Consider the following 18404-nt stretch of genomic DNA (forward strand, 5'->3'; position numbering starts at 1 on the left):
ACTTTAAACGGAATTCAACCAAATATTAAAAACTTTAAATTTGATACAATAAACACGCTTGCAACTTTCTCTGGGATTTTACATTGATATATTATACATTTATTGTACTTGATCAATTTGTTTGTTTCGCATTCACGTTCAGCGTTCGTCGTTAATATATAATCTCCTATCATAATTATATAATCTGCACATGTGCACACACAATTCGCTAGAAACTCCACGCTGGTCGCATCACATCAATCATACATATTTCGCCTCAATTAATACATAACTGCACGCACAACAACCTTCATCTTCCTCCATGTTTTTTTTTTTGGTTTCCAACACTCACACATACAATATTTACCTCATGCTAAAACCAATAACTCTTCTCTTCAAGTCTTTGCCATCCATCATAGCTTACAATTACAATTATATAATAGTACATATTATTTCATCTTTTTTAGTATTTAGTTTCTTCTTCATCTTTTTTTTTACAAATAATGGTCCTTTCTACTATCACAGTTTTCAAATAATAATATTTATAAAACGTTTAATCTCTCTGCAAGTTTTGTTGCGTGTTACTCTTCACATCATCATTATCTTCGTATCTCTCTTGTTTAGTTTAAGATTTAGGTATTTTTAGTTAAAAGTTATTCATAGCAATTCCGTTTTTGCAATATTTAACATTAATTTCTTCTGTTTGTTTGCCTGGTAAGAGGATGACACACATTGACATACACATTTTAAGGATTTCAAGAGGAGCCCAAGAAGACCAAGGTAATTTTACGGGGCAGACGTGTCAATTTTAACATGCTAGTAATGTTTGTACAATATTTACAATAGTTACAGGCTTTCCTCCCTTTCTCATCCAATCATCTTACTTTTTAACGCATTTCCTCAATTTTCCCAATCAGCTTCTTACCTTTGGCACATTGCATATTACATTCTGCTCTCCTCTTGTCTTATTTTGTTTACCCTGTATATCATATATTCGTGGGAGCGGTGGTTTACGTGTTCGTGGTGCTCGGATAGGGGAACATCGTGCCGGCGGTAGCAGTGGTAGGCCCGGCGGAGCGGACGGCGGGACGTGGCGGCAAACGGGGCGTCGTCTGCCCCGAGGAGGTCGAGCTGGAGTCGCTCATCAGCCGCGGCGAGATACTCGGGGGTTGGGGCGGCAAGCTACAACACCAATTAACAACATTTAACAACCAATTCTACCACAAACAAACAAATACAAAGGAGGAAAACACAAAGAAACATTAATGTGGCGATGATGATTTCCTCGCGCTGGTCACACCGGTGCAGTCAAGATGCTGCAACTTCGTCTCCATCATATGGAATAACGATCGTTTACGCCGCGTGTGCGACGCATCAGATCGCGAGCGTTGCAGTGTACCTCTACATCCAAACAAAATTACAATCTTTAAAATAAAATTAAAATACTTACTTTGTGCTGCCATTATTGAGACCTCGCACAGGCAGCTGCGGTTGATGATTGGCATGTCGACGAATATGCAGCTGTGACGTGTGCGTCGGATTCAACCTTGGCATTGTCCCACCTCCACCCGCGTATAATCCATGACTACTACTCGGCGATGCGGCGGGTTCCCGGCGTGGGGGCAGCGGTGGCGCGTCCGGCGCTTGTTTAATCTGCTGCGGTGATCGTATCTCCGGACTATCTCTCCTAATCCTCGGCGGTAGCGGCGGAGGTGTTGACGGTAACAACCTAGGACTATTCGGTTCCTGCAGCGCGACATACGGCCCCGGTGATGCTGGACTATGCGGGCCAGGACTACTCGGTCCGAACTGATGTCTCGCCGGTACGAAAACAGCGGCCGGAGGTGGTAGAGGTTCCGGTCGATGGCGGCTAATGCTCGACGATGTGCTCGATACACTCGGGCTGCGTACATGCCCCGGTTGGAATACGCCAATGTGTGATACAGGCGCCGCTGGTGATGCCGGACTCAACGTCGGGCTGTTCTGCCCGAGTTGCACCTGCGCAAACACGCTGAACTCACTGTCGCTCTTACTGGAATCTTCTTTTCCGCTATCATCACTCTTTGCGTTGTGATTGTGATTACTCAGCGTGGTGTCTTTAACGTGTGAATTCACCGATACGCTTGTTGAGGAGGATGATGAGGAATTGAACGCCGGCGCTGGGACGATCGCTGCTTTGGATACCTTGGATTTCGTGCTGGGGGATTTCAGATGTGCGGGCGGCCATCGCCGCTGGAACTTTGGCACTTGTTTGCAGCCGCGCGGTTCAATCTCCATGCTTTTGTTGAAGAGATAATTGGAGATGTCTGTGTCCTGCATGTCTTCAAACGGATTCAACGTCTCTAGATAATGCTAAAAATATTTTTTTATGCATAAATATGTTTTTAAAAATAAAATATTAAACTTACGCGTATTTTTGGTTCAAGATCATAACAATACGGTTGATTTTGATACTGTTGGATCTCCCCGGTGATCTCAGCGACTTTCCGCCGCTTGAAGAAGTTAATCAATTGCGTATTCGGCAGGAAATCAGGATTTCCCTCCTCGATGTGCAGGATGTTGGTGAGATACATGCCGAGGAAGGGCACGCACGGTGGATTTATCGAGCGTAGTTTTTCTTGGTACTTTTTGAAACGATCATCTGCGCCGGGGCATTCGTCCAATACTTTTCTATTTTGCGGTGACAATGCCTAAAATATTAAACAATATAAAAATCATGTTAAAAATACATTATTATAATACTCACAGCTAGAGTGTGTTTTAATCTAAAGACCGACGCTGAGCCCATGGCGGAACTAATCGCCAACACACCATTAAAGTTATTTAAATCGTCCAGATGTGTCATGATCTCGATGATTCGATTCACAACCGCGCAGCGTTCTTCAAAGTTCGGTGTGTCGACAATGTTCTTCTCATACCAACGCGTCATCTGTGAAAATATAAAATTTTAATTTATGTTGAGATTATTTTTACAAGTAAATTAATTTGAATTGCTTACATTTGTTGTGTGTTTAATCATTTTTAATAAATTGGGACTAGTCTTCTCTTTGTCCTTCTTTGTCCATACAGAGCCGACCAATTCGGATGGCTTGATTGTTCGATACAAATCAAACTCAAGCATTGTCAGCTGTCGCGCCAGTTCAACCGGATGCAGCGTCATAAGCGAGAAGTCTTCCTCTTTCTTTGCGATGTGCCATTCTAGCGGTGGTTTCGGTGCGTCCATTACGTAGGTAATGTTGAGTGGTTGGCCATCTTGTTCCGACTAAACAGAAAACAATTTGTTGAGTTATTTTTCATGTTCATTGATCAAAAATTAGCGTTTTTCAGTAATAATAGTTAAAATAATTAATATTAAGCTTATAAATTTGGTAATTTTATAGAAATCATTGTTATTTGTGAGTAGAAGAAGTAAAAATTGAATTATCTTGTTTACTTTTCAAGTTATAACAAATTTTTTATTAAAAAATCCAATATTTTCAGCTTTTCTCTGCGTTTTTAGTCAATGAAACCTAAACTAATGTATATTTATCATTAAAACTTGCAAATATTATTAAACTCTTCTTAATTTATAAACATACCAAGAAAACATCTCATTATCTTCAATAGTTTTAAAGTTATCATAATTTTTCGAATAAAAACTGAAAATTTTCATCATTTTCGACCGTTTTTTGCTAATAAAACCAAAACTAACACTTCTAAAACATTGCAACTTCGCAATATAAGAGAAATCTTTACAATTTATTACCTCAAATCGTGAAAATCAATTTATCTTGATTACTTTTAAAGTTATCTCAATTTTTCCACACTAACCTTTTTCCTCTGGACAATTTTCAGCACAGAATCCACCCACTTCCGCATAGACTTCCCATTGACCGCCTGCAGAAACCCCATGAGTTTCTCCAACAACACCTCATCCCTAACGAAATCGTAGAAATGATGATCGACCCAGTGTCGCAGCACATTCAACACTCGAAACTGTACCGGCTGGCAGTACTCTTTGCGATAGCGCTTCCAGTCCTCGCGCTGCGAGTTCTTCTGCATCTTATCCGTATCGCAATTGTTCCCCTCCTGTTCGTACACCAGCGACGGGTCGGGAATGTGAAACCGTAAAATCAACAAGTCCAACAACTCAGTGGGCGCGCAAAACGACCGATACGTCGTTAAAAACGTGCGCACAAACTTCGGATCCGCGTAGATATGATACGTCAGCCTCTCGACTAATTTATAAATCGTGCCGCCTTTAATCAGCGGCACACCGCCATTTTCACGATGCTCCAGGATGATATTCTCTTTGGAATCCGCCTCGGCGAATTTATACAACTCGGGCGATGGTAATTTCAGCGGATGTTTACGCTCTATATCAGAGAGAATGCTGTCGAGGATGCGTTCGAGCATGGAGCGCGTGTTGAGCATGACAATATCAGCCATCCAGGAGTTTTTCTCGTCGGCGGACGCCGCGCAGAGTATAATCGACGGATGCACACGCGGGCACAGCTCGAACGCGTGTTTTACTTCGTCAGTGTCGGCATGATCGATGATTTCTAGCTTGCGGAGGAAGAAGCGCTCCTTCAGACGCCATTCGGGGTGATTTGCGTGCGCGGATGAGACGCGACGCGAGTTATGCTTGCAGAGGATCATCAGACCGTCGAAGAGGAAGACGCGGCGTTTGGTTAGACGTTTTCCAGAGCTTACTTTCATTAAAACATCCTCTGTAAATGTAAAAATATATAAATTATGGATAAAAGTTTTAAAAAATTAATATCATACCTCGAATAAATTCATTACAACACTGGCCGAGGTCCTTCGAGTCCCAATTCTCGACGTTTTTCTCCAATTCTTGGATCTTTTCAATAGCGGCCTGTCTTCTTGCCCGGGCATGCAGTTGAGAATTGCGTGGTAACAATTGGAATGCACAAGAACGTTCTAAAAACACAAAATATAATTTAATAATTTGAAACACTCAATATAATTACAGTTTCCTAACTTTCCTCTACGAACTTACACGAACAGTTTAAACCTCGCACGAAATTTAAACCTCGTGTAAACTCGTACTGTCATAAAACCTGACGCATGCGCCCTATACACATATATTATATATATAAAACGAGTGTATCACGAAATTTCTTACCTAAAAATGCAAATAACGGAATAAGCAACCCATCAACCTGCAGCAACGCCTCCTTATCATCAGGCGCTTGCGACAGCCCAATCAACAGCTTCAGATACTCCTCGTAGGTAAAACAATGCCGAATGGGTCCCATGAGCAGCGCAGGCAGATAATATTTGAGCGCCAGCTTCATGCCAGTGCCCGCCGTGAGCACCATCTTATTAACATCCTGCTGATTCAACAGCGCATTCAGCGTCTCGCGACACGTCGGCGACATCACATCCTTTGCGTACTTATTATACACAGAAAACTCAGCGCCCTCGGCCAACTCCTCGAAACAAGTACCCACATAGGGCATCTGCTCCTGTGCCATCTCCATCACATCCTCTAAACTACCAAGCAGCGTCACAGTCAAATCATAAATATCCAAGATATTAGAAAAGATGGCGTCCAGCTGGCGTTGATCCGCTTTGAGTTTAATAATCTCCTCGCGAAACACACGAATAATCATGTGTAATTCACGCAGGTATTGTCGTTCGGACGCCATTAACTCACGCACCACTTCTTCATAGGTGAGTGAACCGCGAGAGGGCGCCACCACGGCCGGTTCGAGTGTATTTAATGGCGCACCGCTTTCGTTCTGGCAGAACATGTCCATCAACGCCTGTATAACACAATAATAACAATCAAATAAATAAATATTTACGACTTAGATGAATAATATTCAAATGATGAGAATGAAAGCCACGTAACAATAAACATAGTTGAAACAAAGTGAAGAAATGAAAGAGAAAAAGCAGCAGAAGAGAGTTCAGACAGAAAACGTTTGGTACACAAGCATGCGGAACACGTGTTTTGATGGGGGTTTCCAGTTGTGGGTGTCATTCCATTCACCACATCTCGTATGTACCTACCATAGCTGTGGTCTGAGGCGGGCGTGAAAAGCAAAAATTTCCAGCGAATTAAGCAAAAATCCAATTAATGATGGAGAAACAACTCAAAACTCAAACACGACCCAATCAGATACAATCAACACATGAGATTGAAGCAAAGTGATGTCGGGCTGGTTGAAATGAATAGAACCAAACCGAAATACGTGTGTGAATAATGCGTGGGTGTGTACCTTGTCGGCGTTCATCGAGATCTGCACATCCTGGTAGGTGATCTCGACGTGCTTGATGTGCTTCACATAGTTGCCGGCGAGTTTGAGGATGTCGGCGGAGATGTACTCGAGGACAGCCACCAGGAAGAGGGAGACGGCTGTGTCGAACTTACAGTGATGCAATTCCTAAAATTATTGGAATGATTAGTGTTGAATTTGTGGTGTTTGGGGGTTGGGTACCTTTTGCAGTAGGTTGTGTATTTTGTCGACGGGCAATACGGATTTGTATTTCTTGCCCTTGTGGAGCGCGTCCTGCGCTTCTTTGAGCGCCCATTTGTCTATGGGCTTTGGGAATGTGCTCTGGACTCGATCTTCCACATCCTAAAAGGTAAATGAATGTTTTTAGTTCATTACTTTACACATTACAAGTAAATTTTGCTTAAAAATTGTGTTTTTTGATGATTAAACTTAAAGTAATCAATATAAAGCTTTGAAATTTGATTATTTTATAGAAATTATTGTGGTTTATAAGTGGAAGAAGTAAAAATTAAATTATCTTTATAACTTTTCACGATATAACAAATTTTTAATATAAAAATTATTGATTTTTAGTGTTTTTTGCCAATAAAATCAAAACTAATTCAAGTTGACTTCTAAAACTTGACAATTTGGTCAAATTCTTTGTGACTTTTAAGTAGAAAAAGAAAAAACTGAAATGATTCAAGTAGTTTTTAAACTATAAATATTTTTCGAGTAAAAAATTGAATAATTTTAACATTTTCGATCGTTTTTTGGTCATAAAACCTAAACTAAAAGCTTTAAAGCAATGAAATTTGGCAATATAAGAGAAACATTTATGATTTATAAGTTTATGAAGAAAAAAGTAAATTATCTTCATTACTTCTCATGTTATAACAAACTTTTTAAACAAAATCAAACATTTTCAGCTTTTTGGTGCCTTTTTCGTCAATAAAACCAAAACTAATGTGTACTAATCATTAAAACTTGCAAATTATATAAAATTCTTCTGAATTTACAAGCAAACAAAGAAATCATCCTTTTATCTTCAATAGTTTTAAAATTACCATCATTTTTCGAATAAAAATCAAACATTTTCATCATTTTCGACCATTTTTTGCTAATAAAACCGAAACTAAAACCTCTAAAACATTACAACTTGGCAATAGAAGAGAAATCTTCATACTTTATAACCTCAAACCGATAATAACAATTTATCTTGATAACTTTTAAAGTTACAACAAATTTTCTCCCAGTTGCCATGACAACACCACCCAAAAACCGCCATGTCATGCACAATTTCCATCCCCCAACCCTCAATAATTACCTGGACACTGATTGGACTAGGTTTAGCACACAGCATGCCCAGAAGCTGCAGGCACAGCTTCTCCACATACTCCAAAGCATCATCTTTGGCCTGAAGCGAAGGATGCACTTGCTCCAACACCTAAAACACACATAAAAAACACACAATTAAAATGATATCATACAAAAATATCCCATGACGAAATCCATTACCTTCTTGAGTGCAACAATGAGCACACCCTTCCACTTGACGATGTTCTCGTCCGACGTGAAATCGATGTGATCGCCGGAGTTTAGCGCGTTCATTGTCGCACATTGAACACCAGTGCGTCAGCCAGCTAGTAATGTCCAGGATCAACGCAGCGCGCTGCCGGAGCGCCTTCCACACGCGCTCTCAGCATGTCTCCGCCTGTCTCTCTATAGTATTCAAATCAAATTACTTGCGTTACTCGTAAAAAAACCCAATGATTCGTATACGTTTTGTTTGTTGCTGGTCTTGTTGTGTCGCCCAATGTTGTTTGACAATTGACGATCGGCGGAGGGATGGCGCACACGCACTCGCGCACACACACGAACTACTCTTTGGGGCGACACTTCTCCAGCGTGAAATCACCACTTGTAGACCCCCACGCGTGCGGTAATCATACGCAAACGCTCACGTAAGTTAATTACTAGTGTTTAGCGATGAGAAACAAGCGGCGGCGGCGTTAAACACGGCGTTATTTAGCAAAGTTCGCGGATCCGACCGACGGCGACCGCCATCATGTACGCCATGTTCTCGACTACCTTACGATCACCAACGGAAACACCCGAATGATCAACTAGTTACTAATACGGCCGCCAGAGGGCGTAAAATTCGCATAATAACACGAGTGTTACATAAACATTCATAATTCACAAAAAAATCATTATTTACGTCATAATAGTTTATTTCATATTTCATCGTATATACTGCTTTGTATTATTCTGTCTCCAGCATAAATCTCATAAAAGTCAACATTTCATAGAGATTCTCATCTAGTCTACGATCAATAAATAAATAAATAGTGAAAATTAAGTAGAAAACGCCAATAAATACTAAACTAGTAATAAATTACTTAAAACTATACAGATCCGGACTTAAAACGTACTTAAAATACTGACTACTACAGAAAAACATAGTTTTGTCATGTCTTCTTAGATTTGATATGATATGATATGACTTAAGTGTCTTTACGCTAACATTGTGTCTGCATGTGTGTGTGTGTGTGTTAATACTGATACAGCGCCGCAGCCATTTTGAATTGCGTATGTTAAAATGCGAAAGGTTTCTATTGCGGCGGTTGCAGTCGTCGCGGTGGATCGCCGGCGCGTCGCCTCAACTGCTGCAGGTGCTGCAAGTGTTGCAGGCTTTGCAGGCGCTGCAAGAGTGTGTCTTCCTTCGCCTCGAGCTCCGCCTCCTCGGCGTCTAAGATGGCTGCCTGGTCGCTGATGTCCTCTTCGCTAGCGTTGAATAGGTTCTGGAGGATTGATTCGTCTGTACGGCGTTTACGACCACTGAAAATAATAAAAATTAATTAATTAGTGATGAAATTTAAATTTTGGGTTGTGTTGTCATGGCAACTGGGAGAAAATTTGTTGTATCATTAAAAGTAATCAAGATAAATTGATTTTTTCGGTTTGAGGTTATAAATTATAAAGATTTCTCTTATATTGCCAAGTTGCAATGTTTTAGAGCTTTTAGTTTTGGTTTTATAGGCAAAAAACGGTCGAAACGGTTGAAAATGTTTGATTTTTATACGAAAAATTATGATAACTTCAAAACTATAGAAGAAAATAAGATGTTTTTTTTTGTTTGCTTAAAAATTAAGAAGAATTTTATAAAATTTGCAAGTTTTTATCATAAATATTCTTTAGTTAACTTTTTATTGACCAAAAACGCACAGAAAAGCTAAAAATATTCGATTTTGTTTAAAAAATTTGTTATAACTTGAAAAGTAATGAAGATAATTCACTTTTTTCTTTTTTAACTTATAAATCATAAAGATTTCTCTTATATTGTCAAGTTTCATTACTTTATAGCTTTTAGTTTAGGTTTTATGAACAAAAAACAATCGAAAATATTAAAATTATTCAATTTTTCACTCGAAAAATATTTATAGTTTAAAAACTACTTGAAATAAGTCACTTTTTTCTTTTTCTACTTAAAAGTTACAAAGAATTTGACCAAATTGTAAAGTTTTACTAGTCAACTTGTATTAGTTCAGATTTTATTAACCAAAAAACCCCAGAAAAGCCTGAAATACTAGATTTTGTTTAAAAAATTTGTTATAACTTAAAAACTAATGAAGATAATTAACTTTTTCTTTCTCAAACATATAAATCATAAACCTATCTCTTATATTACCAAATTTCACTACTTTATAGCTTCTAGTTCGGATTTTATGAACAAAAAACAATCAAGTAATACTTACATTATCCTAGGATCTGACGGCAGGCCAATACCAACTGGTACGGTGATAAGTTTGCCCTTAAGTCGGTCCAGGGCGATGAGCGTCTCCAATTCGGCGAGGCGTTGATCCGAAACACGTTTGATTCTGTAAACAAACATATACGAAATGATTAATTATTGCGTCACGCACACGTTGCCAGCGCGTGATAATTATAATTATAATTACAATCAGCTATCAGCTAACTGAGTTGAAGTTGCGCGGGTCACTTTCGACCAGGTTACTTGTCTAAAAATAACTAATCAAAAATTAAATTTATCCTCTGGACGCCATTTTGTTTCTTATTTTGTATTCGAAAACTACTCAAATATTGTTTACCACACGCGATTGATAATAACAATAACAATTCTTATTTGTTTATTAGAGGCTTGTCTATTCGCGGCCTGTGATTGGCTGATAATGAATCGAACGATTTGTTTTCGACACCAGAGATGAAAATAGAACATAAACAATGGTTATGTAAGTGCGCAAAGGGGTAAAAATGGCGTGTGTGTTGATAAAGTTGCCTACCATAAACTGTCACGGCTGTTATTTTGTATGTGATTGTTTGATTTTTCGTTTGTTTTGTGAATTGCGACATTTTATTAACGACTCAAGGCGAGAGCGTACCAGCGAGAGGTCATCGTCGCACTCGGCCGCAATATGGCCGCAACCAGCGCAAGTTCATCTCTCGCCGTACGACATGCGTGCGCGCGCGCTGACCTCTGCTAAATTTTTCGCCAGCGCCATCTGATCGCGTTATCTTCGAAGTAGAAAAAATCACAATGTCATTCCAGTCAGCCATTTTATTTATTACGGCCTGTGATGTAATAAAACTGCAAGATTACGCTTCTTGCGCTTTACTGGTTGTTTAATAGAAGAGAAACACGTTGAGGTATAAAAAGTGTAATGCGATTTTTGTGGTTTTTTGTTTATAACTTTTAAAGTATTATAGGTAGAGTGTTTTGTTTGGTGTTAAATGAAAGCTGGTTTAATGTGCTATTATTATTTATATTGTTTATTATACTGTGATAATTATTATTAGAGTTATAAGGGTTTAAAGTTAGTTTTTAGTTAAAAACTGAAATTTTTCTTTGGGCGGCCATATTGTTGATATTATGGATACTACAAACATGGCCGCTACTCATAATAAAGTCTCATTCGTCCACTATAAGTTGTTAAATAAATTATTTAATTTCCAATAATAGTTTATGAGATATTCGCGTTTAAAAACAATAAAAAATGGAAAAATTGAGAAAAACGCAAAAAATTAATAAAAATTTCCTAGTTTTTTGTTTATAACTTTTAAACTTTTAATCCAATTTGCCAAAATTTGGTATCAAATCAAAGACAATTTCAACCACTATTACCTTTAACAATTTCATAAATTTCCTATTGTTATTACTAAAGTTATAAACAATAAACTAATACTCCTCTAAAAATTAAAAATGCATCTTGTTATAATTACACTTCAAATACTCCCACATAAGTATTCCTAACCTTAAAACTTCCACGATTGCCATTAACAAAGTTTAATTGGCTTTCATGCAGGCGCGTATGCAATCGACGTCCTGTCATGCCACAACAGGACGCCAAAGATCCTGATTAGGTGCATTAAGACACACAAAGTGCAAACACCACGCGGCGGGCTTGACTTGCACATGGCTTGACTTGCCGTACACGCACCGAACATACCCAGCGCACAATTACCCTTGAGTGAATTTTTCCGTCCGCAGCGTGACACACTTTCCACGCGTTAATTACCAGCGATCGTACGCAAGTGTAGATCAAGTTCGACGTGCAGATAAATAGAATAAACAAAAGGCGGCGCGCGCGATTTAATTCAGCTTTTCATTGCGACACCACCGCACACACATCTGTAGTCACTTAAGTCACTCCAAATGTGATTTATTGCTCGCGATAAGACGATTATTTTCAATAAACGCGTACGCGCGATGTTTTATTTATTTATTGAATATATAATACAGTGTTATATCGCGAGTGAAACGTGTCGCAATCACGCGATATTTGCGCGAATTTAGAAAACGATTGTGCGATGTTTAAAACAACAATCGCGATGTTATCGGGCGGCGATTTGCGTCAAAAAACGCATGAAAATTGAAAAGTATCACGGCCGATTGCCGTTTATACTATGCAGATATAAATAACTATGAATATCATGCTGAAATTATCGCGTAGTAGTAGTAATTACATTATGTTAATTAATAAATGTGTAGAATTTATGATAGCCGAGATAAGAGAGTTCAAAAAATCGCAGACGAGACAAATTGCGACGGATGCGAGCGGAAATTGCGACGCCAAAAAGGGTAATTATGTCAGAAAAATTGGCAAATGTTAGTTTTTGTTTTATTTATGCGCGTGATTAGTAAAATTCACCATTGGCGTAATGAATGATTAATGTTTAATGTTTAAATTTTCAGGTTGAAACTAGTTATAACGAATTAATAAGCTCAAACCAGAGAAAACCAATTGTAGTTTATATGTATTATTATTAATATTATTGCTGATTGAATGGTTGCATAGAAACAAAAAGTGCAAGTGGTGCACAAATGAATCGTACGATTTTTTCGGTTTTTTTAAATGTGATTATCTCGAAAAGTGTTGAAATTATTATTATTATTTATATACTGATTGTTAGTAGATTAATGTGGGTTTAATATGTGTTCATGTTGGTTTTGTAACATTTATAACTTTAACAAAATACCTGATTAAAGAAAAAAATTGAATTTTTCAGAAAAAAAAAAATTGTTTAATTGTTTATAACTTTTGTAATAATAATAAGAAAATATTGATGTTGACAAAGAATGATAGTGGTTGAAATTGTCTTTAATTTGATACCAAATTTAGTAAATTTTAAGTAAAAGTTTATAAGTTATAAACAAAAAAACTAAGAAATTCGTATGTGTTATACGCATGTTTTTCATTTTTAATCATTTTCAAACGCGAATATCTCAAAAACTATTAATGAAAACTAAATAATCTATTCAACAACTTATAGTTGATGAATGAGACTTTAATATGTGCAGCGGCCATGTTAGTAATACCAACAACCTCAACAAAATGGCCGCCCAAACAAAAATGTCATATTTTTCACTAAAACCTAATTTTAAACGCTTATAACACTAAAAATAATTACGACAACATAATAAACTGTATAAATAATAATAGCGCATTAAACCAGCTTTCATTTAACCGCAAACAAAACACCCTACCTATAAAACTTAAAAAGTTATAAACAAAAAACCAATAAAAACTTTTTGTCAACACTTTCTTCACTACTCATTCTCCAATATAATATTACACCCGATCGCCGTTCAATACCGTCATAGACACCACTAAATAAAACTTCAAATCCAAACAAAAAAAAGCACACAACCCTTAACAGTCATGTTCACAATGTAAACACATCCAACCGCCCCCAGGTTCCACTACCACTTCAAAAACCTCAATAAAAATGCAGTCACGATTTTAATATAAATCCACGGCATTCAAAAACCTTCTCCACCCGAATAACACAAATAAATTTAAACATTTCGTGTACTTACCGATTTAATAACGGTTTCGCCTGCGTTTGCCGCACATTCGCCGCAATCAACACCGCCACCAGGATGACAACCAACACAATCTTCCTCATATTGTATAATAATTCGTGTGCAAACACACCAATTCCACTAGTCACTGGTTTGACACACTTCTTAATCTCAACCGATGATGATGATGTGCCTCTCGAATTGTTTGTTTACGTTTGTGACGCGCGTATTACAGGATTAATTTAACAACACTGGTTGCACGCGTCGGTAGTGGTTGAATGAACGTCACTGTTTACGTGTGTTGTGTGTTTGAAATACGTTAGCCGCTGGTTTTTCTGATAATTTCTGCGATCGTATACTTGTTGCGTCGTGTGGTTGTGGGTTTGTGAATGAAGTGTGCGCGGCTATTGCGGTTGTTTTATACGCCTGGTGGTGGTGTGGACGGCGGTGCGCGCGCGCCCCCCACGACTTCGCGAGGCGAATCTCCAATGAGATTCAGCACGCAGAATTCAGTTTTGAGTTGAGATCTTGTCCAGGGGGCGTGAATGCGTACTAGATGCAAGGTGATGATGAATCTAGTTCAGTGTAATTAGTAATAATTTTGATTTTGATTGATAACTTTTGAATGGATGATTGGATTTTTTAAAGTTTTGGGTTAAATTAAAGATAATTAACTGACGAATAAATTAATATGTTGTTTGTGTTTATAGCGTAATTAGTTTTGAAGTTATTTAAGATTAAAGTTTAAATTTTTAGTAAAAAAAAATTTTTTTGTTAAAATTTAAAATTTTTTAATTAAAAAACTAATTATCTAAATTTTTAAATTAAAATTTTGTTATTTACTTTAAAAACTGACGAAAATTTTGGATTTTTTTCATTTTTTCGTTGTAAATTTCTAATTTTTTTCATCACTTTCAGTAAGCCGACTTAACTTTGTGAAATATTGCATCAGACACTTTTACTAGTCTACATCCATAGTATTTGAAGCAACTAGCGCCTCCTACTTACTTAAATTACATGTACTTAGCTTGGCACCGAAAACATGTTCAGACATGTCTATTACCTCGAACGGATGTGCCAGGTAACACTACATGTGAATGTGATGATTGATTGCCATTCAAGACTTCCCAAAACTTCGTTGCGAAATTGCGCGAAACATTACTACAATACGCAAGTCACAAGTTCTATTGACTTAAGTTAAGTTGAGTAAACTTCTATGGAAGATTTCTGGAATTATTTGATAATATTTGGCGAGAAATGTTGCAAAAAATCATCAGAAAGACACAATTCTGACTTAAATAATATACAGGGTGATGACATAAATTCATCAAATATTTATAAATTCAATAAATTTAGCTGATGCATGTAATTATTATCCTGTATATGTAATTAGACACGTGTACTACGCATGCAATGCTGAGAAATGTGGACTTTGACAGCGCATGCTCAGCACACTTAGCAAATCCTAAGTCACTTCTATGACATTAGCCCGTCTGGGAGGTCTGACATGTTCATTCATGTCAGAAATTTCGAATTCTACGAGAAGGCGTGATCCACGTGATCGCATCGTCGAAATATTTCGCCAAATTCCGCGTATAATCTTAACCTCTCTTCGAGTTCAAACGAATCTCGTCTATATATTCGTAAAATGCGTGGAATTTACCTTTTGCCTTCGAATGGGATCAAAGTTATTGACCTGCGCAACGACCTTTTCTTTTCATTCATCATTGTATTTTTTGATTTCGATTTTTGCCAAACCGGAAATTACAATTTCAGGTAGAAGGTAGGAAATCTTCGAAAATTTCAAACGAATTTCATGATGCAACACAAAATGCGACTTAAGTCATTACAAAGTTATTCGCATCGCAGACACATAATTAATTTTAGATTTAATGGCCGATTCGGCGGCCATTAAATGCGTGTTGTAATCGCGCGCGCATTTTTTTTTTTCTCGCGTTTGGTGTGTTCGTTATGTTTTAATTACAAAATTGGAGTTTGTCCCGTGATTTCCGTTTAGTATAGCACATGATGCGCACTTTTGTCAAATAGAATTCACTTCAATATCAATTACATGCTCGGAATTATTATATGAATGAATCATGTGCGTGGACTTTGAACCTTTCGGAGAGACATGAGAGAGACTAACACGAACCAAAATTGATGATTCAAGTTCCTAATGTAAATAAATGTCAAAAAAATTAAAATAGAATTGGAAGATTTGATTTTAAGAATAAAAATGATAGAAAATTGGGTTTTTAAGTGTTTAAAATGTTTGTTTTACGCACTCGAGTAAAAAAGTGAAATATTATTGCTTGTAGAAGAAGTAAAAAGCAAAAAAGAAGTAAAAATTGAAAAATTTTGAGTTTAAAAGGCACTTAAGTCACATTTAAAGTAATTTAAGTGTTTAAAAGTATATTTTTATGCACTAGAGCAAAAAAGTATACTTTAAATGGTTCCGAATAGAATAATTTGTAAAAAATGAGTGAAAAATTAAGAAATTCTGCATTAAAAGCGAGTAAAAACCTTTTTTAAGGTAATTACAATGTGAAAAATGATACTTTTAAACACTGACAAGTTAAAAATACCATTTTAATAATCCTAATGACACACTACAACCGCAACAATCATTTTTTATCAAAAAATACTCATGTTATACCCAAAATTCTTCATTCTGCGTGTTAAAACCTCTAATTTTGCACACTACAACACAATATCCACGCTAACCTAAACATTTACCTATCCCTATTACTTGTCTGCAAGACAAAAATAAAAGAAAAACGCCTAGTTGTCCACTTTTTCGCACTTTGCCGTGTTTAACCCGATAAGTCGTGGCACAAACAAATAGGTCAATAAAGCGCAAACTTCTTTTGCGTGCGCACGTGTCGCCAAAACAAACGACGACGCGCGCTGCACTTCGCATTTCGCCTCCCCCGAGAATCGCGCCGGCAGCGCGGAGTAAACCTAAGCAAACGAGATTAGATCAAGAACTCAAAGCTGGAAAGCTCAACAAGTGCGTCAAGTCCGGGGCAGAAACAAAGCAGCAAAAATAATATACTCTTTTCCACTAAAATTGCGGCTTAAAATCGCCAATCAAAAGACCGCGCGCGCACAGGAAACTAACAGGAAAACAGGAGGGAGAGGGGGGAGAGATTGTGGCTGAAGGGAAAATCGGAAAGATTTATCGATGAAAAAGGAGGAAATTTAACAAGTCATGCGAATGCGAGCGGAATTAATCACGAATCCGGATCCCCGAGAGTCGGATGACTTTTCACAAATATAATAAATACCAAAAAAGAAAACGGGAAACATTTATCAAATGAAAATGATGAATTAAATTCGATTCCTTTGAAATTCACGTAATTATTTAGTATAGAAGTAGTTATTTCCATTTTTAAATGAGAGATGCTATAATTTGAAATTAAAATCTAAAGTTTTTTTAGAGAAAAATGAGTTTTAATGTTTATAACTTTAGTAATAATTATTGAAAAGTAATTATATTGATAAATAATGATAGTGGTTAAAGTTGTCTTTAATTTGATACCTAATTTAGTAAAATAAAAGCAAGAGTATAAAAGTTATAACAAAAAAACTAAGAAATTCGAGTAAAACTTTTTTGTCACGCAATATTTTGCATTTTTTATCATTTTCAAACGCGAATATCTGAAAAACTATTGATGGAAACAAAATGATTTAATTAACAACTTATAGTGGACGATTGAGATTTTAATATATGCAGCGGTCCTGTTTGTAGTACCCATAACCTCAATAAAATGGCCGCCCAAACAAAAATTTCAATTTTTTCAATAAAAATAAATTTTAAACTCGTATAACTCCAATAATAATTATGACAACTTAATAAACTATATAAATAATAATAGCGCATAAAACCAGCTTTCATTTAACACCAAATAAAATAAAATAGCAATAATACTTTAAAAGTTATAAACAAAAAACTATGAATTTCGTATTAAACTTTTCCTATCACTCTATTTTTTCGTGGGTTTTTTTCACATAATCAATAAAATCACTACACGTCATAAAATGAAACAAAATAATTAAAACTGTGGGGATCTTTACCCAAAGCTTATTTCTGTATTTCAAAACTTTATAACTTTCTTCATCTTTATTGTATACCGTAATTCTTCATCCAAAATTCCCAAATTTCCTAATATCTTTTATTACCTTGAAAAACCTAATCCCCGAGTCGGACGGTTTGGCACGACTCGGATTCCCAGAATCCAATGGTCAGCTTTCCCTCTCTTCAATGTCATACACTTTCTTCTACCAATCCAATCTATTACTTTCTTCCTACTTCCAAATTTCTTGTCACCACCCATCAACCTGAAGGGTTGCTGGTGGGTGACAAGGGTTTAGGAAGGACAGTTCTTGACATTACTTCAAACACTACAGTTCTTAACTATTCTTCTCTACAATACTTCTTAACTATACTTCTTCAAGACTTCTTAATAAACATTGTTCGTGATAATTAAACATCGTGTCTTTTACTCACTCATCAATTATAACATTTGCACTCACTCACCGATCCCACAAAACTAATAAATTTAATCTCCCTATCGATGTTAATAAAACTAAAACGCTGGAAAACCACGATGACAATTGCAAATCACCAGTCAGCAAAAAAAGATTCTAATCGAGATATTTGCATAGCACACGCGCGAATCGTAAATATGATAAACGCAAAGATAAAAACACCCTAAACAGATGTCGACTTTTAATTGAGTTATTGTGTCCTCGAATTAATCACATTTCACAAATATCTCACGTAAAACGCGCCAATAATCAAACTAGCGCAAATAAATATTAATATAGAAAGTGAAAACAAAAATCAAATCAAACAATAACTAATTGTTATA

At 36.7% G+C, this 18404-nt stretch overlaps 2 protein-coding genes across 3 annotated transcripts; both read right to left on the bottom strand.

Annotated features, from left to right (window-relative positions):
- Positions 1-76: 76 nt before the first annotated feature.
- Positions 77-8284, bottom strand: Sos (Son of sevenless). 2 transcript variants are annotated; one of them, XM_065312544.1, is made up of 14 exons: positions 7989-8284; positions 7725-7928; positions 7534-7653; positions 6429-6569; positions 6210-6374; positions 6001-6012; positions 5108-5750; positions 4747-4902; positions 3790-4688; positions 2978-3241; positions 2726-2908; positions 2388-2669; positions 1430-2331; positions 77-1161 (listed from the first exon to the last, which is right to left on the bottom strand). In XM_065312544.1, the coding sequence occupies exons 2-14, from the start codon at positions 7815-7817 to the stop codon at positions 990-992; spliced, it is 4032 nt and encodes a 1343-aa protein (XP_065168616.1). In that variant the 5' UTR covers positions 7818-7928; positions 7989-8284; the 3' UTR covers positions 77-989. The 2 variants fall into 2 exon arrangements, with proteins under 2 accessions (XP_065168616.1, XP_065168623.1); XM_065312551.1 differs by lacking the exon at positions 6001-6012.
- A 135-nt stretch (positions 8285-8419) lies between these two features.
- LOC135799446 (uncharacterized) lies at positions 8420-14102 on the bottom strand. The gene is made up of 3 exons (XM_065312564.1): positions 13546-14102; positions 9965-10087; positions 8420-9047 (listed from the first exon to the last, which is right to left on the bottom strand). Exons 1-3 carry the CDS (start codon positions 13632-13634, stop codon positions 8822-8824), a joined length of 438 nt encoding a protein of 145 aa, XP_065168636.1. The 5' UTR covers positions 13635-14102; the 3' UTR covers positions 8420-8821.
- Positions 14103-18404: the final 4302 nt, after the last annotated feature.

Source organism: Atheta coriaria, unplaced genomic scaffold (assembly GCF_025399875.1).
Source record: "Atheta coriaria isolate IRGN ID8LTWV9N9 unplaced genomic scaffold, Caltech_Dcor_3.1 hic_scaffold_2_pilon, whole genome shotgun sequence".
Lineage (NCBI taxonomy): Eukaryota > Metazoa > Arthropoda > Insecta > Coleoptera > Staphylinidae > Dalotia > Dalotia coriaria.

Excerpts from the sequence above, each read along its gene's own strand:
- Sos (XM_065312544.1), bottom strand. The coding sequence starts at position 7,817 with ATGAACGCGCTAAACTCCGGCGATCACATCGATTTCACGTCGGACGAG. Across the intron at positions 4,903-5,107 it reads TCCGTTATTTGCATTTTTAG|AACGTTCTTGTGCATTCCAA; the intron begins GTAAGAAATTTC and ends TTGTGTTTTTAG. Across the intron at positions 2,909-2,977 it reads TGATTAAACACACAACAAAT|ATGACGCGTTGGTATGAGAA; the intron begins GTAAGCAATTCA and ends ATATTTTCACAG.
- LOC135799446 (XM_065312564.1), bottom strand. The coding sequence starts at position 13,634 with ATGAGGAAGATTGTGTTGGTTGTCATCCTGGTGGCGGTGTTGATTGCG. Across the intron at positions 10,088-13,545 it reads GCGAAACCGTTATTAAATCG|AATCAAACGTGTTTCGGATC; the intron begins GTAAGTACACGA and ends GTTTGTTTACAG. Across the intron at positions 9,048-9,964 it reads CCGTCAGATCCTAGGATAAT|TGGTCGTAAACGCCGTACAG; the intron begins GTAAGTATTACT and ends TATTATTTTCAG.